This window comes from Suhomyces tanzawaensis, assembly GCF_001661415.1.
Source record: "Suhomyces tanzawaensis NRRL Y-17324 unplaced genomic scaffold CANTAscaffold_5, whole genome shotgun sequence".
NCBI lineage: Eukaryota > Fungi > Ascomycota > Pichiomycetes > Serinales > Debaryomycetaceae > Suhomyces > Suhomyces tanzawaensis.
In genome coordinates this window covers 1,166,646-1,190,071 of record NW_017963640.1, presented here as the reverse complement: position 1 = coordinate 1,190,071, position 23,426 = coordinate 1,166,646, and the positions used below count along the sequence as shown (strand labels likewise).

At 48.4% G+C, this 23,426-nt stretch overlaps 13 protein-coding genes across 13 annotated transcripts; 5 read left to right on the top strand and 8 right to left on the bottom strand.

The window, feature by feature from the left end:
• Positions 1-564: 564 nt before the first annotated feature.
• CAT1 (catalase A) lies at positions 565-2,022 on the bottom strand (the record flags this gene model as incomplete). The annotated part of the gene is made up of 1 exon (XM_020210252.1): positions 565-2,022. One exon carries the CDS (start codon positions 2,020-2,022, stop codon positions 565-567), a length of 1,458 nt encoding a protein of 485 aa, XP_020063902.1.
• A 1,646-nt stretch (positions 2,023-3,668) lies between these two features.
• Positions 3,669-4,080, top strand: CANTADRAFT_275583 (uncharacterized protein). The gene has a single exon (XM_020208143.1). The coding sequence runs from the start codon at positions 3,808-3,810 to the stop codon at positions 4,027-4,029; it is 222 nt and encodes a 73-aa protein (XP_020063901.1). The 5' UTR covers positions 3,669-3,807; the 3' UTR covers positions 4,030-4,080.
• A 51-nt stretch (positions 4,081-4,131) lies between these two features.
• CANTADRAFT_22735 (decapping nuclease) lies at positions 4,132-5,295 on the bottom strand (the record flags this gene model as incomplete). Its single annotated transcript, XM_020206866.1, has 1 exon — positions 4,132-5,295. The coding sequence occupies one exon, from the start codon at positions 5,293-5,295 to the stop codon at positions 4,132-4,134; it is 1,164 nt and encodes a 387-aa protein (XP_020063900.1).
• A 285-nt stretch (positions 5,296-5,580) lies between these two features.
• On the top strand, positions 5,581-6,335 carry MRPL19 (mitochondrial 54S ribosomal protein uL11m). The gene has a single exon (XM_020207859.1). The coding sequence runs from the start codon at positions 5,702-5,704 to the stop codon at positions 6,131-6,133; it is 432 nt and encodes a 143-aa protein (XP_020063899.1). The 5' UTR covers positions 5,581-5,701; the 3' UTR covers positions 6,134-6,335.
• A 109-nt stretch (positions 6,336-6,444) lies between these two features.
• Positions 6,445-6,762, bottom strand: CANTADRAFT_26722 (uncharacterized protein). The gene has a single exon (XM_020207858.1). The coding sequence runs from the start codon at positions 6,647-6,649 to the stop codon at positions 6,461-6,463; it is 189 nt and encodes a 62-aa protein (XP_020063898.1). The 5' UTR covers positions 6,650-6,762; the 3' UTR covers positions 6,445-6,460.
• A 365-nt stretch (positions 6,763-7,127) lies between these two features.
• Positions 7,128-9,626, bottom strand: NPR1 (serine/threonine protein kinase; the record flags this gene model as incomplete). Its single annotated transcript, XM_020211061.1, has 1 exon — positions 7,128-9,626. The coding sequence occupies one exon, from the start codon at positions 9,624-9,626 to the stop codon at positions 7,128-7,130; it is 2,499 nt and encodes an 832-aa protein (XP_020063897.1).
• A 2,355-nt stretch (positions 9,627-11,981) lies between these two features.
• Positions 11,982-13,295, bottom strand: CANTADRAFT_52633 (putative oxidoreductase; the record flags this gene model as incomplete). The annotated part of the gene is made up of 1 exon (XM_020210105.1): positions 11,982-13,295. The coding sequence occupies one exon, from the start codon at positions 13,293-13,295 to the stop codon at positions 11,982-11,984; it is 1,314 nt and encodes a 437-aa protein (XP_020063896.1).
• Positions 13,296-13,636: 341 nt separating this feature from the next.
• On the top strand, positions 13,637-15,100 carry CANTADRAFT_91062 (WD40 repeat domain-containing protein; the record flags this gene model as incomplete). Its single annotated transcript, XM_020211771.1, has 1 exon — positions 13,637-15,100. One exon carries the CDS (start codon positions 13,637-13,639, stop codon positions 15,098-15,100), a length of 1,464 nt encoding a protein of 487 aa, XP_020063895.1.
• Positions 15,101-16,327: 1,227 nt separating this feature from the next.
• CANTADRAFT_7110 (SNUT3/LISCH7 family protein) lies at positions 16,328-16,849 on the bottom strand (the record flags this gene model as incomplete). Its single annotated transcript, XM_020211060.1, has 1 exon — positions 16,328-16,849. The coding sequence occupies one exon, from the start codon at positions 16,847-16,849 to the stop codon at positions 16,328-16,330; it is 522 nt and encodes a 173-aa protein (XP_020063894.1).
• Positions 16,850-17,718: 869 nt separating this feature from the next.
• NOP6 (Nop6p) lies at positions 17,719-18,291 on the top strand (the record flags this gene model as incomplete). Its single annotated transcript, XM_020207855.1, has 1 exon — positions 17,719-18,291. A coding segment is annotated over one exon (548 nt), but the record flags the coding sequence as incomplete, so codon positions are not given.
• A 785-nt stretch (positions 18,292-19,076) lies between these two features.
• On the bottom strand, positions 19,077-20,316 carry RAC1 (Rho family GTPase). Its single transcript, XM_020207854.1, has one exon. It carries the CDS (start codon positions 20,240-20,242, stop codon positions 19,559-19,561), a length of 684 nt encoding a protein of 227 aa, XP_020063892.1. The 5' UTR covers positions 20,243-20,316; the 3' UTR covers positions 19,077-19,558.
• A 552-nt stretch (positions 20,317-20,868) lies between these two features.
• On the bottom strand, positions 20,869-21,543 carry CANTADRAFT_26716 (uncharacterized protein). The gene has a single exon (XM_020207853.1). It carries the CDS (start codon positions 21,181-21,183, stop codon positions 20,998-21,000), a length of 186 nt encoding a protein of 61 aa, XP_020063891.1. The 5' UTR covers positions 21,184-21,543; the 3' UTR covers positions 20,869-20,997.
• A 296-nt stretch (positions 21,544-21,839) lies between these two features.
• Positions 21,840-23,042, top strand: CANTADRAFT_52605 (uncharacterized protein; the record flags this gene model as incomplete). The annotated part of the gene is made up of 1 exon (XM_020210101.1): positions 21,840-23,042. The coding sequence occupies one exon, from the start codon at positions 21,840-21,842 to the stop codon at positions 23,040-23,042; it is 1,203 nt and encodes a 400-aa protein (XP_020063890.1).
• Positions 23,043-23,426: the final 384 nt, after the last annotated feature.

Here is a 23,426-nt window from a genome sequence, read left to right as displayed (position 1 = left end):
ACGCGTAGTTGGCGCTGGGACGACTTGGCAGAGAGCGTTGACGAGAGGTCCCGGCTAGTTCGTAAGTGAGTCTATGAATAATAGGGCTATTTCTATTGGCCTACCCCAGATTTGAGCCAGGCACGATGGTGGTGGGATCAGGACTATACTTTAGTGATACTGGGGTAGGAACTAGTTTATTCACCTGCTCTTATTGAGACAGTAGTATTGGGACCATAGTAGTTTATTCAGGAACACTAGGCTACCGTAAGATTCAAATTATTGGGTTATCCGGAGTAATGTTCATTAATACCTAATATTACTTGATTCAGTAATACTAAATCAATCCTGGATTTATAATTCAGCTTAATGTGTTACCCAACTAGTACTGGGTTATTCAGTGTTATTGGAATTTTCATGCCAGTACTGTAAGGATTATTCAATTAATTACCTTGATCTGTAGTTTTCAATCAGTAACACTAGGTTAACCAGTGACCCTCAAATCACGCTATCCCCTCCTACATCTTTTCATGGTTTACTAACATTACTAGATAATAAATACTCGTCAAGAAAAGTACACAGTACCTACTTTCTTGGGGACAATTGCAAGAGCTCCTTCTTGATGTTGGAACCCAATTCGTGAGAGACCTTGTTGAAGTATTCAATGACTCTGTCTTGAATAGCATGGTCAGCAGCAGCAGCGTGCACAGCGACGTTGTGGGCCAAGTTCTTCTGTTGGTTAGGGTACTTACCCAAAACCTTGTACAAGGCGGTGGCTTGGATGAAGTCATCGTCGGTGTACTTCCAGTGGAATGGACAGGCGGCACCTTCCCAGACTTCTTGGTCTTCTTGCAAGCTGAATTGCTTGAATTCAACTGGCTTGTCGGTGGCCAAGTAGTTTGGATGGGCACCCAAGTTGCCGTTGACCTGGAAGGCACCGTCTCTCATGTGTGGGTTGAAAACGGCTCCGGTGACAGGACAGTTGACAGGGATTTGGGTGTAGTTGGTACCCAATCTGTGTCTGTGGGTGTCGGCGTAGGAGAACAATCTGGATTGCAAGACTGGGTCGGCAGATGGCTCCATGAATGGCACGGTGTGGGCTGGAGAGAACGCAGCTTGTTCGACTTCGGCGAAGTAGTTTTCGGGGTTCTTGTTCAAGGTGAACTTACCGAATCTTCTCAATGGGTAGTCCTTGTGTGGCCAGACCTTGGTCAAGTCAAACACCGAGAATGGGGCGGCCTTGGCTTGCTCGAGGGTCATGGTCTGCACGTAACAGGTCCAGGATGGGAAGTTACCAGCAGCAATGTTCTTGAACAAGTCTTCCTGGGCGTGGTCAGGGTTGGAGCCAGACAAAGCACCGGCTTCCTCGTTGGTGAGGGTCTTGACACCCTGGTCCGACACAAAGTGGACCTGGACGTAGTGCCATTCGCCCTTCTTGTTGGACCACTTGTAGGTGTGGCCGGAGTAACCGTGCATCTCTCTGTAGGAGGCAGGGGTACCACGGTCCGAGAACAAGGTCATGACCTGGTGGATGGACTCCTGGTTAGTGGTCAAGTAGTCCCAGAACATGTTGGCGTCCTTCAAGTGAGTTTGAGGGTTTCTCTTCTGGGTGTGGATGAAGTGGGGGAACTTGGAAGGGTCTCTGATGAAAAACACAGGGGTGTTGTTGTAGACCAAGTCCAAGTTACCTTCTTCGGTGTAGAACTTGGTGGAGAACCCACGAGGGTCTCTGGCAGCGTCCGCAGACCCGAGCTCACCACCGACGGTGGAGAAACGGGTGAAGATCTTGGTCTTCTTACCGACAGTGTCCAAGAAGGCGGACCCCACGATGTCGGTGATGTCGTCAGTGACCTCGAACTCACCAAAGGCACCGGAACCCTTGGCGTGGACGACTCTTTCTGGGATTCTTTCTCTGTCGAAGTGGGCGAGCGAGTCGATCAAGTTGAAGTCCTGCAAGAGGAGAGGACCGTGCTTGCCAACCCTTTGGGTGGCGAAAGGCTCTGGGATGGGACAACCGTTGGAATTGGTGAAGACTGGTGCCATTTTGGAATGGGGATGGAATGGTGAAAAATCGCGGGGGAGCTGGCGTATAAATAGTGATTGCGGGGAGTCTGGACTTGCAGCATTAGTTATCAGTGGCTAGTAATTGGCTGGGGCGTGAGGGGAGCTCGGTATGGGACGCATGGGACGCATGGGACGCATGGGGGGTGAGCGCGCGACATAGCGGGACCGCCGTCACGTGCTGGTGGTATCGGCAGTGGCACCGTGGTGTCGGTATCGGCATTGACTTCGGTACTTCATTGTCGGGGTACTTCACCGTAATACCCACACTTCAGGGTATCGGTACTTACCTTCGCTCTCTACGGGTATGAGGCTATCCTTGTGGGCCAGGCAGTGTCAGCTGAGCGCCATCCGCCAATGACACCTGTCGGAATCCCGCTGACTCTTCACATGATTCCGAACACCCAGGCCGGGGTTTTGTGGAGGGTCGCGGTACGGGTGCCGATAACTGCGGCGCGGGGCACGCCAGGACCCTGGCGCCAGCGCGGAAAGATACCGAGGCTGGCGCGCGGTGGCGGCGACGCTCCCGCTGGGCTGGCGGGAGTTGGGTAGGATCCTCGGCACGGCTGGGTAGGGTAATATTGCCGTTCTGGGAGACAGCCAGGGGTGTCATACGATCGACGGGGCGATCTTCACGGCTAGCACCGTGGCGGTTATGACCATTGGGGGTCTGCTGCAAGGAGAGAGAGCCCGTGGCGCCAGGGACGGGGTCTGACACCCAGGTTTCGCTCTAGTGTGGGGATCGTGTTGGAAATGCCATCACGTGTCACTGCTGCAGGCCCATGTATGCACCGAAGTGGCGGCTGCAGCGATTCATGCACTGATCGGGGGCTGATAAACAGTGCCAAATGTCGCTCCACGGAAACGGAAAACTAAATGTCTACGAAGAACTGGCCAGACACTGAATAATAGGCAACTATCAGTATGCTGGCAGAATATACGATGGAAGATTATGGTGATTGCTGGTTGCGTAACGGCAGCATTAAACCAGGTTATTCTTATAAATAGCCTCAAGTATGACTGGTTATTTCTCTTAAAGTTTCACTTTGGACTCTCCCCACAGGTGATTCTTCAATCCCCACCTTTGTGCTGGGCCAGAGTGGCCAGATATGGCCTCTGGGATCTCAGGAGCCGTTGTTTCGTTTAGCTGTTCAGCCTAGCAGTCTGGTCTATTCTTGTGTAGACCTTTTCCTTGGGTATATTGTCTGTTCTTTGCTGGCACATCCAGTTTATTCGGCAATGGTAGCTTGGGGGCGTTCCACTACTAAACAATTATGTCTTTAGTGTAGTGAATCATCCATTCTGTGATGATCTCTGTAGTCTTGGTAATTACTTCTCAATGATTATCTCTGTCATATTAGTGATTTTCACCATCTGTTGTCCTTTTTCTGATTTTGTCGGATAACAAACAATGCATCAATTCTATACCCTTCTGGATGGAAAATGGCAATTAAAATGATGAATGTCAATTTATGGGGGTTTGGACCACTAGAATACTTCTCATCTCCTACTAACCACTTTCCACTCTGGTGTTTTTTACGATGCAACTTGTCTTTTGTTTTTCCAAACACCTTTTATTGATTTGTTCTGCTTTCTACGATGCTAGACCCCTTGGTCCATTCCTACAGACTTCCATCAGGAGCTATTCTATTCTTCTATAAGTTTGGTCGAATATTTCCGTCACTTGCTATTAATAGCTTTTGTTAAACCCAAAGGGTTGTTCTTTTCTTTCAATTAATCTTGGTTCCCGTGCAACAGGTCGTATGCATGCAATGGATGATTTTTGATTCACCTAATGGTTTGTATCATGACCTAATTAACCTCCAATGGTTCTTCTTTATACACATCTTAGGTTGTATTCCACAAGGACCAGCTCTTAACTATGAAGAGCCAGCTTTGGTAAGAAACATGACTCCCGTCTTCGAGTGCTGCTATGCTTGGAGAATGCAGGATGGCTCCTTAAGATACAGGCAAATTCAAATTTGTTAACAAAGCTTTTGTGAAAAACTTGAGCAAACCTTAAGTCCCGAATCACAATAACCGAAACTATGTTGGTCCGATTACGGTTTCACAGCACTCAAAACCTTTTCTTTATTGCTGGGACTGCTTGATGCTCTCTCTCCACGCCTTGAACTCGTCAGTAAGAATTTCTCCGTTACGCAACCGTTCGTTGTCGGGGGCCATGAGCTCCATCAACGAAAACAGGCGGGAGCCTGGGTCGTAGCTGACCCTCCACGCCTTGGACTCATCGTCGCGCGGAACCTCGCTGACGATCCAGTCAATGACTGCGCCGTACCACTTCAACGCATTGATACAGTTGATCTTGGACTCATTCTTAATCATCACCGGAATCTGCTCGGTGTCAAACACCTCCACCGCCTGCAACAAGAACTGATCGTCGCGGAAGCCGTAAACAACCTTGCGGATGCCCATCAAGAAGCACTGGGCCCACGTCTTGAACAACTTGCGCTCAAATGTGGCTGCCTGCTTGGGTCCGTCCAATACCTTGCTAGTTTTTAACTCCACGTAGTGACCCAACACCTCGCTGGGGCTGTCGGGAATGTAGTCCCACACACAGTCGACCTCGCCTGCCAACGCCATCTTGGTCTTGCCAATGCCTGTCCGTATAACCGAGAGGTACTGCTCATAGTTGTTGACGATCTTCTTGCCTCTCTTCTCGATGGTCAGACGAGAGCTCTCAGCCCACGGCTTGGAGAGCGTGGCCACAGCCTCGAACTTGTACCCAGAATACTCACATTTGCTGATGTACTCTGCCTGTTCGCGTCCCTGGCTCTGTTTCTGGCGAAGATCGTCCTGACGCCTGTTGGTTTCGATGATGTCGTCAGCCTTGATGAAGAGCTGGCCGTCGTACGCCACGATGTTCAAGTCTACCGCGTCTCTGTTGTTGTAGGGAATGCACAAGAGCTTGGTCATCAACCCTCTGAAGGTGACCACGTCCACTGCGAGTTTGGTGCCATCATGTGCCTCCTCGTAACGCTGGATGCCTTGGAGAAGCAGGCCAAAGTCGCCGAGGTTCTGTTCTTCGGGGATCTTCTGGAATTTACTGTAGCCAGACTGTAAATCGATTCTTTTGCTAACATCACTATCAGGCAAGTAGTAGTAGGAGGCGTTGGATTGGACGGTTTCCTTGTCGTAGATGTACTGGTTGTCGATGTCACGGTAGTAGGTGAAGAGTTCCTTCGGCTGCTTGAGCGCCGTTGTCTTGGAACGGGAGTTCAAAGGGAAAGTCTTCATGGTGTGTAGAGTGAAGGAAAAGATGAATGAGATGTGCTGCGAGCGTCGCAGTAATAGTGGTGGGCTCGCTAGAGCGGCGATGGATTCTCGCTGGAATATTGGTGCTGCCTCGCTGGAATAGTGAGCGCTGCCAGAAAATAGCGAGAGCTCTCGCTAATGTTCCTCTACCAAGATGAGTAACGTCCACACCTTCATCTATTTGTAAGGCTTGTGCTGCGTATCTCTGAAGATTGTTAGAGCAAACTGATAACTCTTTATTCCTTCTCTGCCCCTCCCCCCCTTCCTCCCGTCTCTCTCCTTCCCTAACCTTCCACCCACCGTTCTTCTCCCGCTCGACTCACCACTCACCACACGTGACGCCAGTATCAAATTTTTCAGCTCCAACTATCTTTCACCACCAACCACCATGTCCGGAAAGGCTGCTATGATCAAGTTAATAGTGGGTGCAGGTAAGGCTGCACCCGCTCCACCCGTCGGGCCCGCCTTGGGTTCCAAGGGTGTCAAGGCCATTGATTTCTGTAAGGAGTTCAATGCCAGAACTGCCCACTACCAACCAGGTACTCCCATTCCATGTGTGCTTAACGTCAAGGCTGACCGTACGTTCACGTTCGAAATGAAGTCACCACCAACCTCGTGGTTGTTGATGCAGGCTGCTGGTGTCTCGCAAGGAGCAGGAAAGGCTGGCCACGAAAATGTGGGTGAGATTTCCTTGAAGCATATCTACGAAATTGCCAAGATCAAGAAGACCGACGAAAGACACAAGGATGTGGACTTGAAGTCTGTGGTGGGTGCAGTGTTGTCCACAGCCGAGGCCGTGGGAATCACTGTCGTGCCATGATCCGATCTCTTCTAACCATTTGTAAAATAGAGCATGTATATAATCAATAAACCTATTCGGCTACTGAAGCTACTGTATTCGCCATGGGGAAACTGGTGCTCATGACAGATCCATTTAGACATAGTTAGCCTGACAGTGATAGTATTTAATATCCATCGATATTGAATTACAGGGTAAACTGGTTCTGTTTCCGGTGAAGAAGTCTCAATAAATATATTAGGAGCAATATACTCCTCACCATTAAGATACAGTAGCTATGCTAAGTGTGAACAGTGAAATACGTCTTCAACTCACAGTGATATTGTATAAAGCTTTTTCCATATTGTATTAATAAAAGAGTTGTTTTGTCAGTTCCAAATATGGCCAACCATTAACGAAACTAAAGGTGATTAGTACAAATATTGATCCTGGTTGCATTTCACACAGACTTTGACAATTGAAACCAAAGTAAAATAGCTTGAGACTGATATTTACATATTGGTCATTTTCAAAAATGCTATCGACAAACCCAAGCATATTGGATCAGAACTAATCGCACACACTATGTATGTAAAAGGTAAACTAGTAAGAGAAGTAGATTGACACCACAAAAAGTGTTCCTACGAAGGTACACCGACATGGGATAATTCTGATTCTAGCCCATTAATTAGTTGAGAAATATTTGTCTGAATATCTGAAGCTCCTGTCATACCTTAGTTGTGTTTTATGTTGCTTCAAAAAATTAGACATTATTAATTATCAGAGGTTTAAATATATGTTCTAATCAGTGGATTCAATTTGAGAGTTTGTAGAGATGTTTACTTCAATATTCTTAATAACTTGCAACATGCTCAGTTTGTGGTTCCACTAACAGAACTAAACCTACAGATTTAGACAAACAAAGAAGCTTTCTATAAACCTAAAGTTACACAATGAAGATCAATAATATGAACGTCTGGGCTGAGCACTTCGGTCAGGCCAAGGAGAAGTGAAAATGAGTCTGGATGGTTGAAGATCACTTCTTCTTGTTCTTGTCGAATGCAGCAATATGGGCCTTGGATTGGTCCACTTGTGTATGTTCGTGGTCAGAGCATTTCACGACGGCGTATTCGGCCAGCCCATCAAGCTTCATGCGCTCTTCCACAGTACACATGCTCACAGATGCTAACCATTCGTCGTTGAAACAGTCCTCGATTGAGATACGGCATGCTGGTGCCAATTCAACCATCCTGCCGACTAATGTACGGCAGTCTTCTGGCAATGCTAGCAACAACCTGCCAGCTCCGGTTTCCGAGCTAGTATGAGGGTTGCCGTCAGCAGCAGGAGCATCTTTACGTTGCTCCTTTTTTTCGGTTTCCACCTCGTCGATGTCGTCCAATTCGGAGGAACCTCTGCTGTTGTTGGTGCTCACCATGTCTTGGGGTGTTTTCTTCAAAGTCTCACTGATAGGAACAAAGTCTCCTCTAGATGCAAACAACTTGAAACTTGGATCTGAAAGCTTTGGAACCTTCCATGGGAACTTCTTCAACATCATACAACAGTAGATTATAGCCGCAGACCAGACATCGACGGGACGAGGATCATACTTGTTGAAGACACAAACTTCAGGAGCCAAGTATGGGTCAGAACCCACCACGCCCTGGGACTCGATCAAGGTTTTGGTGAATGGATAAGAGAAGACCACTGCAGAGCCAAAATCGATAATTTTTACTATACCTCTGGTATCAATGACACAATTGTCCAATTTTAAGTCTCTGTGGGCCAAACCCATGGAATGGAGATAATGAATACCCGACAAAATCTGTTTAAAACAACAGTTGATTTCTTCCCTGGACATTTTGTTGGACATGACGATGGCAAACAAGTCAAAGTCACAGTACTCCATCACCTGTAAGATGCGCTCGTTCTCGTAACAGATTTCCACGGTTTCAATAATGTTTGGATGCTTCAACGTCGACCCAATACAGTATTCACCCGTGATTTTTTTGGCGTAGTCTCTCTTGGTCTCGTTCTGGTACTTTGTTCTAAACTCCTTCACTGCAAAGACTTTCTTGTCACTGATTCTGGAGACGAGCTTGACGGCACCACCAGCACCAGCACCCAAGCTTTCGCCAAACTTCCCGTAGCGCTTGGAGAATGGCAATTGCTGCTGATTGAGTAGAGGGGTCACCGAGCCCCGTCTTTCCTGGTAGTTGATCTTGTTTTGGAGCATGGACGACGATCTGCTGATGGACGAGGAGCCTGGAGATTGCGAGATCGACGCGTTGGACGACGAGGTCGTAAGAGTGGGGCCGTAGGACCCGTTTTGCTGGAAGCTGAGCGGAGTGTTGGAGCCGCTGCTGGAGGGGATATTTACTCCATTGGTGCCCGATGACGAGAGTGGACCAGAGCCGTTGGTGAACGACCCATTCGAGGACCTGAGCGAGCTAGACAAGTTGGACACTGAGGGAGCCAGTGGCTGGGGCGTGCTGCTCTTTTTGAAGAAGCGCTTCAAGTTGGCCATCGAGTTGTGTCTAGTTTGAGGGGTGAAGTGGGCCGCTGAGTTGACGGAATCCGTGGACGAGAACGACGACGGAGAGCTGGCGATGGCCTCTTCCTGATATGCATTGTTGTAGAACGAGCCCAAGTCGGTGGACGACGAGTCTCGCTTGGAGGACTTACTCTTGCTGGAAAAGAAGTACGACAATCCAGACTGTGAGCCAGATCTCTGGGACGAGCTGAGCGACGCCTGTGCAGCCTGGGCCTGTGCAGCCTGGGCCTGAGCCACTCTCTGCTTGGAGATGACAAATCTGGGCTCGATGGCAGACGAGCTCACCTGAGGCGACTGGATGTGGATGGACTGGATCGGCTGGCCATTGGGGAGGTTGGGGATGTGCGAAGTCGATTCTACCGAGCCGTTGGCAAGGAAAGCGCTCGAGTTGGTGGCGGACGATACCGACGACGACCGTCCTCTTCCGCCTGGTGCACTGTAGGGGATCGACGACGACAAGCTCTCGCCCTGGTTGGCCAAAAACGACGAGTGGGACACCGAATTGTTGCGGATGACACGGGGACTGGCAGTCGAGAGCGCAGGAGGACGGATGGGGATGCCTCTGCTGGAGTGGATGGCTGAATTGGCGCTGGTGATGGAGTTGGTGTAGGTTCTGGTGCCAGTTTTGGGCGAAACTGGGGTGAATGGCGCCATTCCACCCGAGGTGGGGGACGGATCGAGCGACGGGTCGAATCCACTGACGATGTGGGTTCCGTTGAGCTTGTCAGTGACGATCTTCAACGGACCAGTGGCGTCATCGTTATTGTTGTCGTTGCCACCGCCAGGAAGACCCAGCGAGGCGTCTTCGAAATTGGAAGGCGTGATGGTGCCAGTGCTGGCGGCCTTGTCGAGCGACACCGTCAGGTGGTTCTTGGACAACGCTGGACTGGTGACCGCCAGACTGCTCTCGTTCAAGAGACGAGTCAACGAGCTGACAGGCGGGTGTTTGGCTGGTGGGGAGGCGGCAGAGGTGTCAGGATCCATGGTAGAGTAGCGGGACGACTAGTGGAGGCGAAGGATCATACAACAGTCCTGGGGGAGTGGTGGGAAAAGGGCGAGGATTGATTGGAGATAGCCGCAGCGATAGGAATGGTGATAATTCGTGGGCGCGCGGGGCGGCCAGCGGCAGGGAGGGAGATAGTGGAAGCGTAGGGTGAGATAGTGGGGGTAGGTGAGTAGGGGACGCAGGTGGAGCAGGGAGGCTAGAGAGGGAAGAGACGGTAGAGACGGTAGAGAGGATAGGGACGGTGGTGGGATGCAGAGACGGTCGTGTTGTGCTAGACGGTACAGTGGCCGCTCGTTGTGGCCATGACTCACTACCGTCTGTTGCTGCGTGGATCTACACTGAATTTCACCGTCAGATTCACCACTAGACTCGTGCCCGAGTTACCAGCGAGCGCAGAGGTCGAGGAAGTCGATAACACCGCATGGAGGTGCCGTGGTTGGGCATCTTTTGAGGAATACTCCCACTAGTCCTGAAGTCCCGGTGCGCCCGTCACCGCTCGCAGTACCGCGCCCCGCAACCGGACACCGGTGTCCGTCGCTAGTGCCCCACTGTGGGGAGCCAGCTAGCGGGGCCAACGCAGGGCAGTGGCACAAGGCCCAGCCACAGCCATGGTGGTGCCGGCTCGTGATGCCGGCTCGTGGTGTAGGCCTGTGGTGCCAGGCCTGTGGTGCCATGCTGCCACGATAGGGGCTTATGGCTTCTCTACGTCACCATCTGAAAATACGTCATGTGGTCGCATTCGTATATTGGTGTGATTCGCACTATACTGAAGGCTCAACTAAATAATTATGCTGAGAACATGTCGCACAGGCTCCAGCAATGGAACGAACCAAAGGATGGACAAATATTATTATGGCTGGGTTGTGCTGCGTGGAGTTCAGGCTTGCTGTCAGCCTCTCACTAGGAGATTATATTAGTAATATTGTATTGGTATGCCACTCAAAATCATCCTAGAATATTGGTTTTGGCATTTGGACTAAGATAAAATATTTGTAAATCAGACTTTCCACGTCACTTAGGCCAGACCAACTGGCGCTTTTCTGGCCTCGCAATGGGTGTAAATTAACATGTGTCGTATTCTGAGCCCTAGATTCCTTTATTCGCCAATACTTCTGTCAATTGGAGTGATGTGAACTAATATGAGTTGCATAGCATAAGTCTGTTAGTACGCATCCTAGTCCAGCGCCCGGTTTCGGGCACTTGGCCAAACTAAATATTACCACGCTCTGGATTGCAGTCACCATTCTCGACTGAATAACAGGCTAGTCGAATTGAATGATAAAACATCCTTTTCTCCAAATTGCTACTTTTCCATAGTTCTTTTTGAGCACACGGGTTCAACTCGTCGGAATCTGGTGGGGATCCGGCTTATTCCCGATGGGTTCGTAGTTGCCAGGCGTTCTGTACTGCCCCAATATCGCAGGATTGCCCAAGTGCAACTTAAAAAATATCTGAAATATTATTAGTATGAGATGTAGAGTTGCAGTTTTAATGGCCAACTCAGCATTACTCGACATCGGTCTCTCGTAGTATGAATGATTTTGCGATTAGATTCCGATCCATAATTCAACCCATTGTTCTTGATTTGGAAATCCGTGATCTACCGTCCTGATACGCAATTTCTAAGAACAACAACTGATGCCTCCATGTCAGTGTGGCTAGTTGTGGTTTCGATTCCTGCACTCGTTCTACTTTGCAGAGAAAACTGTGGATTTTAAGCGGATTTTTTAACTGATATTACCAAGAAAATCTGCATGGAACTTGGCCTCCCCCACAACTTCTTTTCTCTGCCTATAATCCCCATACCACACTTCCAGGACAGTTCAATTTTCGCCTCAGTGGTCACAGTAATCTCGCATTAGCTTCCACCACGGCGCTAGGGAAAACGACAATTATTCAGTTCGAGAAGCTAACGTAAAATAAAAGTCAACTAAAATGAAGTATTGGGCACAATTAAGAACGAATTTTGTGGGAATCTGAATGAAATCTAATTGGGTATACTGAGTGCAATTTCGACAACGTTACGTTAAAAGAGTACTTGGAAACCTCCCTCGCTTATCCTAATACAAAACGGTACTGATGTAGCCAGCTTTTGGCCCTTGTTTATTACGAATGTTGCTCATGTAGAATATGATTCTACAAAACTGTATCTCTCTATTTTATTCTCAACAAATCCATACGTAAACCTTATTGTGATTGTTTCTGTTGTGATTCGTTACCCGTTGGTGTAGAAGTTCTGTTCCTCCATACGATACTAACATGTTCAAGCCACTCTCATGCCTTTTGTAGCTGCTTTTTCCGTTGTGTTTCCCAAACTATTCTGGAAGCCATTCTTATGCCTTCCGGTTCGCCTTTTTTCTCGATCTGGTGGTCATGTCTGCATTGGGGTCAGGAAACAATGGCATCTCGCCCTTAGCGGAAACAGGAATTCCTACCTGGCTGCGTAAACTCTCCATTTTCTCATCCAACTCCTCAATGGTGTTGGGCTTTTCGTAGATGTTGGTGGGCTTCTTCTTGGCAGTCTTAGTTTTCTTGTTCTTGTTGCGCTCGATGGCTGATTGTTTTTCCCACTTTTCGATGAGCCTTTCAGTCTCTTCAAAGACTTTTTGCTGCAACTCCTCATCGTCATACTCTTTCCTCAACTTGGTTGCAATTTTGCACTCCTGGATCATCTTGCCTCCATCCATTTTGGCCAATACCGGTGCCATCACTGCGAACAAGAGTGGCTGAGAGCCTCCCGAAGTGCTCTTCAAGAAGATAAACCAAACGGGCCACAATAGCACGTACAAGATCAATCCCAAGATAGAACCCATGGAAAAGAACCGTCTGGTTGAAGGTGTTCTCATGAGTCCTGGGTTGACCAAGTTTATGCGCACATTGCAGGGAGCCTTATCCTTACGCTCGTAGTTGACCAACTGTTTTTGGAACTCCTTGGCAAACAATCCCAAGAGCAACTTGGAGGTTCCGTAGACCTTCCAGGGCTGATTGATGGGGTAGTCCTTTTCCCAGGCCAAGTCGGCCAAATTCACGTCTCCAAGCAAGTGGGACGAGCAAGACGCCAACACCACCCTGACGTCACGGTCGGGTGGCTGAACACGGAGCGAGGGACTCAACAATGTGAGGAGATGGAAGTGGCCGAAGTAGTTGGTGCCGAGCTGGGTTTCGATGCCGTCCTGCGTCACCTGTCTGGGCTTGCCACGCGGAGTGAGGTCCGCGGCACAACAGATGACTCCGTCCAAACGCCTTGGCGGCTGGTTGTCCAACCACTTGGTGGCAAACTGACGGATGGACCAGAGCGACGCCAAGTCACACTGCTCAGCGTAGATCATGAAGTTGTCGGTCTTTTCCCGCATGTCTTCCACGAAGTCCACCGTCCAGGCGTCCTCCGTGGATCGCACCAAAAGGATCACTTGAGCTCCCTTGGAGGCCAACTCGTACGCCACGGTGGCTCCTACTCCCGACGTTCCACCTGTGATCATGAACACCTTTCCGTGCAAGTCACGCTCCCAGGTGTTGGTGGCACCACGGAAGTAGTACTTGAGGCCAGCGAGGGTGAGCACCACAGGGCCGTAAGTTTTGAGCGCTTCCCAGGCGGGAATCACGTCTGTGCCTTCGTAGAGGACTTTTGTGAGGAAATCGACTGGCATTGGTGGTGGCAATAGAGGTGAATCGGCGCCAAATGTTGCAAGTGGTGGTGTCGCGTCGTGTGATTAGTAAGGAAGAGGGACATGATTACGTAATCAGGAGATGAGATCACGGGAACACCGTGACGTGTCAACAGCCGAGTATTGGGCTTTCAACCACGGGCCTGCGGGAAAGACTACAGAGTAGAGCACGGTCGGTAGTAAGAAATGCAGCACCAACACAAGGCACGATTACGTAAGCAGAGCGTTGTACCAACCATCGCTTACATAATCACAACCCTCTAGCTTACCTAACCCATCCCATCGCATGAAAATTACCCATACCCATATCTATCACCACAACCATGGACGAATCAGTGTTCTACATCGCAGAGGGCGCCCCAGGCGACAAGCACTCGCAGGAGTCGTTCGCAGCTGCCGCTTCCTCCCACTCGTCCCAGCAGCACGCCTCTTTTAGACAGGCAGATGCTCCCTTGAATGGAGCAGTCTTGACAGGCACTGGCCAAGGAGAACGGTTGATTGCCGCCTCCAAGGGCAAGGCACTCTTGACCGTGTGGTCCTGGGGCAAAGAGGGCTCGGACCAGAAGATCCCTGTGCCCGAGGAGATGAAGTGTCTCGCCTCGTGTGGCCAGCCCGACCTAGGCCAAACCAGTTCTAGTCATACCGTGCCTTCTTTCCGGGTTCCCTGGCTCTTGGCCGCTGGCTCCAAGTCTGGTAAGCTCTACGTGTGGGAACTTGCCTCTGGTAACCTCTTGTGTGTCAAAGACGCCCATTACCAGGAAATTGCCACCATTGAGTTCTCTCGTTGTGGCACCTATCTTGTCACTGCTGGACACGATGCCAGGTGTATGGTGTGGAAGACGCTCGACTTGATCTCAGCTTACACCAAGGACGAGCACGCCACCAAGCCATACTACTCCATCACTGACAACACGTTGCCAGTCATGACGGTGCAGTTGTCGCTGGCAGGGCTCGCGAACGACTTGAGACTCTACACTGGATCCAGAGACGGAACCGTGCGGATCTACGACGTGGCTACCCGGACTCTCGTGACCACCTTCGTTTTGAACCATCCCGTGGAGTCGTTGGCAGTTGATCCTGCCTCGAGGGCCATTTACGCTGGCCTCAACAATGGCCTCGTGAGAACAATTGAGTTGTATAAGGTCCAGAACTCGGTTTTGGAGCCTGTGGGTGGAAACAAGAAGATCGTCACTGTTGACCACGATCCTGAGCTCAAGCACACCTTCGTGCACCACCAGCAGCGGATGGCAGGCGGCGCAGATGCGCCTGTCGCTGTGACCCAGGTGAAAATGTCTTTTGATGCCACCAATATTATCTCAGGAGACTCATTGGGAAGAGTGTTCGCCTCCAACGTAGTCACCAGACAAGTTGTCAAGGCGTTTGCCCCCTGCAACTCGCCCATTTCCCGCATTTACGTCGATACTTGTCCCGTGGAAAGCGTTAATGCATCGCTTGGAAGCACCAAAAATGATAAAAAACACCGGTTGATCCCTCAGTTGAAGAGAGTATTGGTCAGCAATGACCCCATAGAGCACCTGTTGTACTTGGAAATACCGAATGGTGAGGATGAGGATGAGGACTTCGAAGCGTGGTTGGCAAAAAAGAGCGAAGAGGAGCTCGAGTTCAGAAACCTTTCTACCATCAACACCACCGTCAAGGAAGTCCCCAGAGCTGGCGAAGTGGGTGAGTTGCAGGAGAAGTTGGAGAAGGTGGCCCAAGCCTACGAGGAGTTGAGAGGCAAGCACGCAGAGTTGATAGAGGAGCATACCAAGTTATTGAGCGAGTAAGAGGTGCTAGTTGTTCAATAATCGGAATGTATTGGGAGTGGCACGGCCAAAAGGTGCTTATCTATATTACCTTGGTGAAATGTCCAAAAGATGTTAATATCTCGGTCTGGTAGACATTATCCTCGATAAAACACCCAATAGACCATACTCGATAGGTTGCTAATGCATAGAGCATGAACATGGGATTGACTCTAAAAATCTAAAGATCTCATTCCTAGCTGATGCTAAATTATTCAAAAACATTTCCAATTGGAGGACTAGTGCTCTGGTTGCCCAACAGAGCATCCGATAGTCCTTTTGGATGAGCTGGTCTACTCTTCTAGATTGGCTCAACAGCATATAAACGTCTATAGATGGCATGTAATGAGCATTTATCTTAGAATTTAAGCGTGGTCTGTAGACCTCATGGCAAACTATGGCCATGAAGTTATAGGAGTACGCAATTCCTATCATCCGTAGCGTGAATTGGAGGAAACCAGCGTTTGTGCATGGGAGATCTCTTTCATGGGAAATCCTATGATGTTCCGGGAATTAATTGGAACTTTCCTTTTTCGATACTCCTTCAATGATGCCTTGTAGGAATATTCCATTACTACTGGATGGAAATCAAATTCATTCTGATGGAGTTAGCGTCTTTTCTATATGTGCACAGCACAGTTAGAGTGCTTTACCGGCATGGAACTGTCCTTACAACTCGATCAACAGGAGCCCAAAAACATCGAACACTGGAACACATGAAGCAATTGGTACTTAAACAGCGAGTCAGAACGATTCCCTCTATGATTCGAGCCTAATTGACAGTATCGCAAAAGAATCTGCTACCGAAGACGCAAATACCTATCAGTTGGGGAACAAAATACTTTGACAATTCGTAAGGACAACTAAGAGCGTTATGATGGCAACTGGAGTTTTATAGAAATACCGCAGTGTGTCTCCGGCCAGGAAAAAGCGGAAGTTGACTATGAAAATGTCCAACTCATCACGGAATGAACCAGGTCGTGGTAGAAGCATCACTTAATTGGGATTTTGTGCAATGTTGCGGAGTCTTTGGAGCCATTGAACGTATGGATTCCACAGAATGTATGCTCATTAGAAGCCATTGAAACTCCACAAGCTTAAATTCTCATTCGAGAAGACATTGAACTCGTGGATTATCCTCAGTCCAGAAGGCATTGAACCCTAGGCTATAAGCCAATTCGAAAACCATTGGCTTTACCTCCTTCTATCTCACCTGCCTGGACTCAACGGACGGTTGAAGCCCTTGTTACGGTTCATGTACTGCCTGTACTCGGTCTTCTCGTCAGTTTTGATTGCTCCACCCTTGGCTCCCTTGACGTGCTTGCCTTTGGTGCTTCCAAAACCGCCAAAACCCATCAAACTGATCATATCAGGGTCCATGCTCTCCACTGACTGTCTTCTCTCCTCGTTGTTCACAGCAATGTCGTCGCCACGCTGCTTTGCGCTGCGCTGCTCGTCCCTGTCACGGGAACGGCCTCTTCCGTCCTGGTCCTCCCTGAATTGGGGCATTTTGTCCTTGTTGTGGAAAGAGGTGTTCAGCAATGGCAAGTCTTGGAGAGACGAGTTATCTTTCTTGTAGAGGGTCGATTTCTGGAGCTTTTCAGCCGAGCGTTCCGAGGACCGCTCGCGGTAGTTGGTCTTTCTTGGCGAGAGGTATGGCGACTTGCAAGGCAGTCTGGATCTGGAACGAGATGAGGGTTCCAGGGGAAGGTTGATTTTGATCTTGTCCATGGTGGGGGTCAATCTAGTGGGGGAACAGAAGGTGGGGGAGCTGGATGTGGGGGTGAAGTAGCTGGGGGATGGCAGCAACAGTGTGTGTCGGAGACCCGAGGTTTATATAGCGCTGGGAACCGTGGCAGGACCGTGGTGTCTGGAATTGGTTGCGGGATATATCTCGATCAGATGGGGTCACGTGGCACGCATCAAATCAGGGATGTCATTTTGACATAATGAAGTTGCGGGTTTATCAAGGTGGAACAATAGCATGGTAGGATTTTGATGACAATAGAGGAGCGTCGTCGATGTATTTTTAGTACGGTGTTTATGGCATTTTTTGTCGAGTTTGGACGTTCTTTTTGGATGATTTTTACTAATTACAAGTTTCATACTTCTGCTCTGTTGAAATATTGCAAACTGGTACTATTACTACCGTTGGTAGTTTCCTCTCCAATTCTCGTTTCCTCGAGTAATTTCTCTAGCTAAATTCTGCTGTGGTATTATTAGAAGTTGCGGTAATTTCATATTGATTTCGATTTCCCTCTTGGTCACGCAAGGTAAGCCACGCCAGCTAGTCCTAAGAGAACACCCATACTACACTAGAAAACACCCACCCACCACTGTTATATAGTGTGCAGGGAGAGAATTATCTTGAAAGTAGGATTTTTCTTTATTTATTCAATGATGTTACAACAAGGATTTCATTACCACTGGGCAAATCAATAAATCACTGAGATTTACCGCTATAGAGACCATCTTCTCTGTTATCTGATTCTTCTAGATTACAATAGTCGTTTCAATAAGCCACTTCCATGTGATGTGTATCACGTGACCCCATCTCAAAACATATCTTGCCCCAATGAGATGATCTTGTCCACCACGCCATGTCGGAAAAGTTATCAAAGAAGCAGCTCAAGGCATTACAGTTCAAGCAGAACAAGCCCAAGGAGGAGAGGGAGCAGGAGAAGCAAGAAAAGAACGAGAAAAAGCGTGAGTTGGAACAGCCACAACCAAAAACCGAAGGCGATGACCAGACCAGCGAACAAGCTCCCAAGAAGAGAAAGACCAGAAGAGGCAAGAAGGGCAAGGGTGTCAACGGAGGAACTGGTCCTCGTTTCATTTTGTTTGTGGGAAACTTACCGTACGACATCAAGCAACTGGAACTTGCTGCCCATTTCAAGAACAGTAACCCAGACCGTTTCAGAATCAGACAGGATAAAGGCATAGCATTCATGGAGTTCGACAACGACACTAAGGAGATCCAGAGTAAGATGGAGTTGGCGTTGAGAATGCACCACTCGACGTTGAGAAACAGAAAGATCAACGTGGAGTTGACGGTTGGAGGAGGAGGAAACTCGGAAACCAGATTGGCCAAGTTGAAGGAAAAGAACGAGGTGTTGTTGGAGGAAAGAAGAAAGAAGATTGCCAAGGACAAGGAAGCCAAGAGCGAGAAGAAGGACTTGGGGAGTGTGCATCCAGCCAGAGCTGCTTTGATGCAGTGATTAGCAGAGCTAGCATCTGTTTATAGAGTTATCAACACAGGATAGAATGGTGATTGTAGGAGGGATTGTAGGACTGAAATTGTGAAATTAGCAAGGAAGAAGTAAAATGAGTGGAGACCTTCTGAGGGTAGATTCTTCTGATAAACTTACTGTACCTAACTTCGTCAAGACGATGTGGGAGAGAAGCGATTCAGAATGGAGCTTTAGGAGAAATTGAATGGGTCTTACACTTCGTCTTTTTTGAGACTCTGGTTGAATAACTGTAGAGAAGCCAAAATGTCGTCTATGAGCAATAAGAAATGGCTACTCTGTAGAATTGAACTTGTTATTGGATTATTGGAGGGCCTAAATAATTAATATGCTCAAGACAAACACTAAGGGTTTACGCTAAATGAAAGCATTGCTTGTTAGATAAACAGGCGGATGACAGGCATCTGGAAGTTCTCGCGTAGCTGTAGTAAGATCCCAGAAGGAGTAATAGACATTTCATGGATGTACGTAAAATTATCGAGATACACTTGGAATTGTCGAGAGATTTTAAATTCATGAGATGGAATCGAAGAATATCCCGGAGTAGTTCAAGAATCTGTCCAGTAGAATATCCCGAATCCTAGGAGAAATTTAAGAACTTATCGAAGATTTCAAGGGGCATATAGAGCCTTTGTTGGATCCTTTAATTCACGACAACCAAAAGTAAATCAACAAGAATACCTTGAAATGTATAAACGTAAGTAGAATATAATCCAAAACCCTGTACCCTGAGAATACAGAATATTCGTAGACCCTAATCCAATAATAATTATGGAAAAGCTCCCAGATGAATACTAAGATCAAAGAAATTCAAGAGATCTCTCATACCCTGAAAATGCAGAATATCGAATATGACCCAAGTATAATGCCTGCACTATATCCTCGTTGCTTTTACGAATACTAGGAACCACTACGGCTTTTTTTAACGCAATACATTAACTATTAACTCCCACTCCACGAGATACACATCCGTGGTGAGCAATCAGCCGGTGCAATGAAACCTGGGCCAGGTCGATTGACGGAGGAGAATGGACGAAAAGACAATTAGAACGATTTTGATGAAATAAAGGAGAATGTATGGGGCCAGGCCTAAAATACAGCAGGGGATAGTTTATAAGATAGTACGGACGCTCGATGGTCCTCTCTGGGCAGTTTATAAGAAAGTACGGAGACAATGCTCCTCTCTGGCAGTTTATAAGATAGTACACTTGTTCTTTTTGATTCTTCTCTTTTTGACTTGCTTGGCCAGGGAGTTGCTGACACTCAGCTTGGATGCTCCTGGGGCGCCTATGCCTGACGAGGCCTCTGTGGTCGAGTATTCGTTGCCCTTGGAGGGAGGGTCCAACACGGCACGGATGGCGTAGTCGAAGATCTCCTTGACACCCACCTGGGTGGCAGCAGAGCACTCCATGTAGCGTACGGCACCAGCCTCCTTGGCCAACTTGTTACCTTGGTCCACAGAGATGGGCTTGGTGTTCTTTTCCGCCAACTCGTCCAATACGTGGAGGTCGTCGCGCAAGTCGACCTTGGTACCGATCAACAAGATCAAGATGTTCTTGGGCGAGTGGTGCAAGATTTCGGGTATCCACTTGGACTTGACGTTGTGGAAGGAGTCGGGACTGATCACCGAGAAACAGCACAAGAAGATCTCGGTTTGGGGGTACGACAACGGCCTCAAGCGGTCGTATTCCGCCTGGCCTGCTGTGTCCCACAACCCCAACTTGATAGGCTCGCCATCGATCATCACAGACGCTGAGTAGTTGTCGAATACGGTGGGAATGTAGTCGTTGGGAAAGGTGTTGGTAGTGTAGGAAATCAACAAGCAGGTCTTACCGACACCACCGTCGCCGACGACCACGGACTTGATGCTTCTCATTGCTGGCTGGGTGTAACGAGTGGAGGAATGTCCAAGATGGCTTGAGTGTGAATCCCTAAAAATTTGATTTCGGCGTTTTTTTTACGGAGGGTGGACCGTCAGATATGCACTACTACAATAGGCGACGGTTTTGGGTTTAGCCCGGCACCATCTGGCGCTACAGCGAAGGTTTAGCGTGGGCGCCAGAGCATGAAGTATGGGTGTTACATCAAGGAGACTTGTCCAGTATGAAGTGTGGGTTTAACGAGGGCATCCACAGTATTGAAGTACGGGTGTTACCTCCTACACTTGAAATCTTCGCTACGGGATGAACATCCATACTTTACTTGTGGCAAGATTGGTACCCTTGGTGGTGCGAGCTGGCCACGGTGGGGCCATTAGAGGCATGGTGGGTATTGACCAGCCGTTGGTTAGCCGAGACGCTTCGTAAACAGCGCACGGCCACTGCCTGTTTAGGAAATGGGTCGTCTAAGTGGTGGGGAAAATGGGGACGGGGGAAAGGGCCGGGACTCAGGGTCGAGGCCCCAGGAGATAACGCCGGGGCTGTGGAGGCAGGGGAAGGGATAAGGAGCAAGGGATAAGGGGTTCAGGCAAGGTGGTGCTTACGTAAGCGCTGACTAAGCGCACGCCTGAGACCGCTGTTTCATGTAGTTACGTAAACGAAAGGCTCCATGAATAAGGGTTGACCTCCTCAGATTGGTGGTTTCACGTGGTTACGGGAACGAACCAGCGGGTTTTGCCACAGACTGGTGGTTTCACGTAGTGACGTAAATGACCAGGCAGCTTCTCCATGGAACCGGGATTGGCCAGGGTTGCGAAAACGAACCAGCGGTCTTTGCCTCACCTGAAATCGCCTGTTTCAGGTAGTTACCCCGATGGTGAATTTTCCACTTCAGATTGGCGATTTCACGTTGATTAAGCAACAACGACCAAATAGTCATTTACCACAAATGAAATGGTTTGAAGTGTATTTCCGAAACCATCACCAACAGTGGTCTACTGCGCCTGTAATTGCCTGTTTCACGTAGTTATTTGGCCAAAATTTGTTTCTTCCTTCCGTTGAATCATTGTGGCTGCGCCCACCAGAGTAGTGAATTAAGGGTGACCAAATACAACGATAGTGAAAGCTGGATTATTCGGATCTCGAGGTAAAACGCTTGATTTGGGGTTCCCTTCATGAGCGGTATAGCTGACACCCTAAATTGTTTTTCAATGAAATAGAGTACTTCATATCATAGTTATGACTTGCACTCACTTTATTTATTTCAAAAGATTTAGCTAATGTTATTGTTAGAGTATGGGTGTTAGTATTACCTTGATCATATGAATCAATAATCGAATTACAAAGATGTTGTTTTGCGTTTTCTCTATGTTTGCTAACGAGCTTAGTTGGCAATTCTGAGTATTGAAGAATAAATCTTTTATTCAATAATAGTCTCTATCGAGGTAGATTAATACTTGAGGGTAGGCCACTACCCTCGCGCCAACCCAGACACCCCCATCATTGCTTGGGGCACCGGGTTATCTTGATTAGCTAATTGCTGACTAAGCAGACCCTAATTGTATATCTCGAGCCATAGCCTGCACGTGATGCCATATGCTTAGACCAATTCCTTTCCTGGCTCTACGGGCCTTCAGCTCCTCCTGCCGTTCCCTTGCCGAGTTCTCACATGTTGTGATAGGCGGTGGTGTCGTTGGAACGGCAATTGGCTCGGAACTCCAGGCAGTAGCTGGAAATAACGTGTTGCTCGTGGAACAACACAGCCACTTGGCCACGGAAACCACGTCTAGAAACTCAGAGGTGATACATGCGGGCTTGTATTACCCCAAGGACTCATTGAAGGGCAAATTGTGCATTCGAGGCAAGAACAAGATCTACCAGGCTGCGGAAACTGGCAAGTTTCAAGTGGACTTTTTGAAATGTGGAAAGTGGGTGGTTGCTCAGGACGAATCGGAAGCTGCGTACTTGGAGAAGTTGGCCAAGAACTCAGCCGAGAATGGGGTTCCTGTGTCGTTTGTGTCGCCCTCCCAGGCCAGGGCCAGACTTCCATTGATTCGAGCTGAGTATGGTGCGTTGGAAAGTCCCACCACTGGAATCATTTCAGCTCATGACTACACCGTTTTCTTCCAGGGCCAGTTCGAGAATAATGGAGGAACCATTGGGGTCAATTCCACTTTGGTAGGGGTCCAGTTCGACCGGGGAACGTCGTCATATACTCTCGGACTCCAGGACGAGTCAGGAGAACAATTTGAAATCACTGCAGATAACCTCGTCAACGCAGCAGGTCTTCATGCCCCCAGAGTGTCAAACATGTTGCTTCCTCCAGAGAGGCACCTCCGCAGCTATTTTGCAAAAGGCACCTATTTTTCCTACGAAGGAAAGTCCAAAATCACCGACAAGTTGATTTACCCATGCCCCAATCCCAACGCCTCATCGTTGGGGACCCACCTCACGTTCGATTTGGGGGGACAATTGAAGTTTGGGCCTGATTTGGAATGGTTGGATATCGAAAACGCCAGCGAAATAGACTACACTCCGAGTGCAGGCAATCTCGAGGCTGCTTATGAGGCAGTGGAAAGGTATTTTCCACGAGTTAGAGAGGGCAGGTTGGTGGCATCTTACTCTGGAGTCAGGCCAAAAATCTTCTCTGCGGCCGATAACAAGAAGAAGTTTGCTGATTTCATTATCCGGGAAGAGGAAGGATTTCCAGGCTTTGTCAACTTGATAGGCATTGAGAGCCCAGGATTGACTGCTTCGTGGGCTATCGGAGAGTATGTGAGGGATATTTACCACTTGTAAGTGTTCCAGAGGAAAATATCTATCTAATTGATGAAAATAGTGTTCATCAAGCCTTTTAATTTAGAGTAAGTCGTATTATTGTATAGTACATAAGGCCATCAGGTGGCTTATTGGCCCAGTTCGGTTCTTCTACTCACAGCCAGTTCTGGTAATGCGACGTTAACCATTAAGTTTTTGATAACCTTGAAAATCAGATAGCTGAATTTCGATGTGTTTGTATATCCATACTTTGTGCTCTTAGACTATGATAAGACAATTTCCTCGCCAGCTAACCCTGTTTACTGATCCTCTAAGGTACACCTATCGTCTCTCTGGTTGAGTTCATTTAACTCAAGGCTTCTCCTTGTGTGTTTCATATTGAGCGGATCTATTTTTTATTCAAAC

Excerpts from the sequence above, each read along its gene's own strand:
- CANTADRAFT_275583 (XM_020208143.1), top strand. The coding sequence starts at position 3,808 with ATGCAATGGATGATTTTTGATTCACCTAATGGTTTGTATCATGACCTA.
- MRPL19 (XM_020207859.1), top strand. The coding sequence starts at position 5,702 with ATGTCCGGAAAGGCTGCTATGATCAAGTTAATAGTGGGTGCAGGTAAG.
- CANTADRAFT_26722 (XM_020207858.1), bottom strand. The coding sequence starts at position 6,649 with ATGCTTGGGTTTGTCGATAGCATTTTTGAAAATGACCAATATGTAAAT.
- RAC1 (XM_020207854.1), bottom strand. The coding sequence starts at position 20,242 with ATGAGAAGCATCAAGTCCGTGGTCGTCGGCGACGGTGGTGTCGGTAAG.
- CANTADRAFT_26716 (XM_020207853.1), bottom strand. The coding sequence starts at position 21,183 with ATGACTATTTGGTCGTTGTTGCTTAATCAACGTGAAATCGCCAATCTG.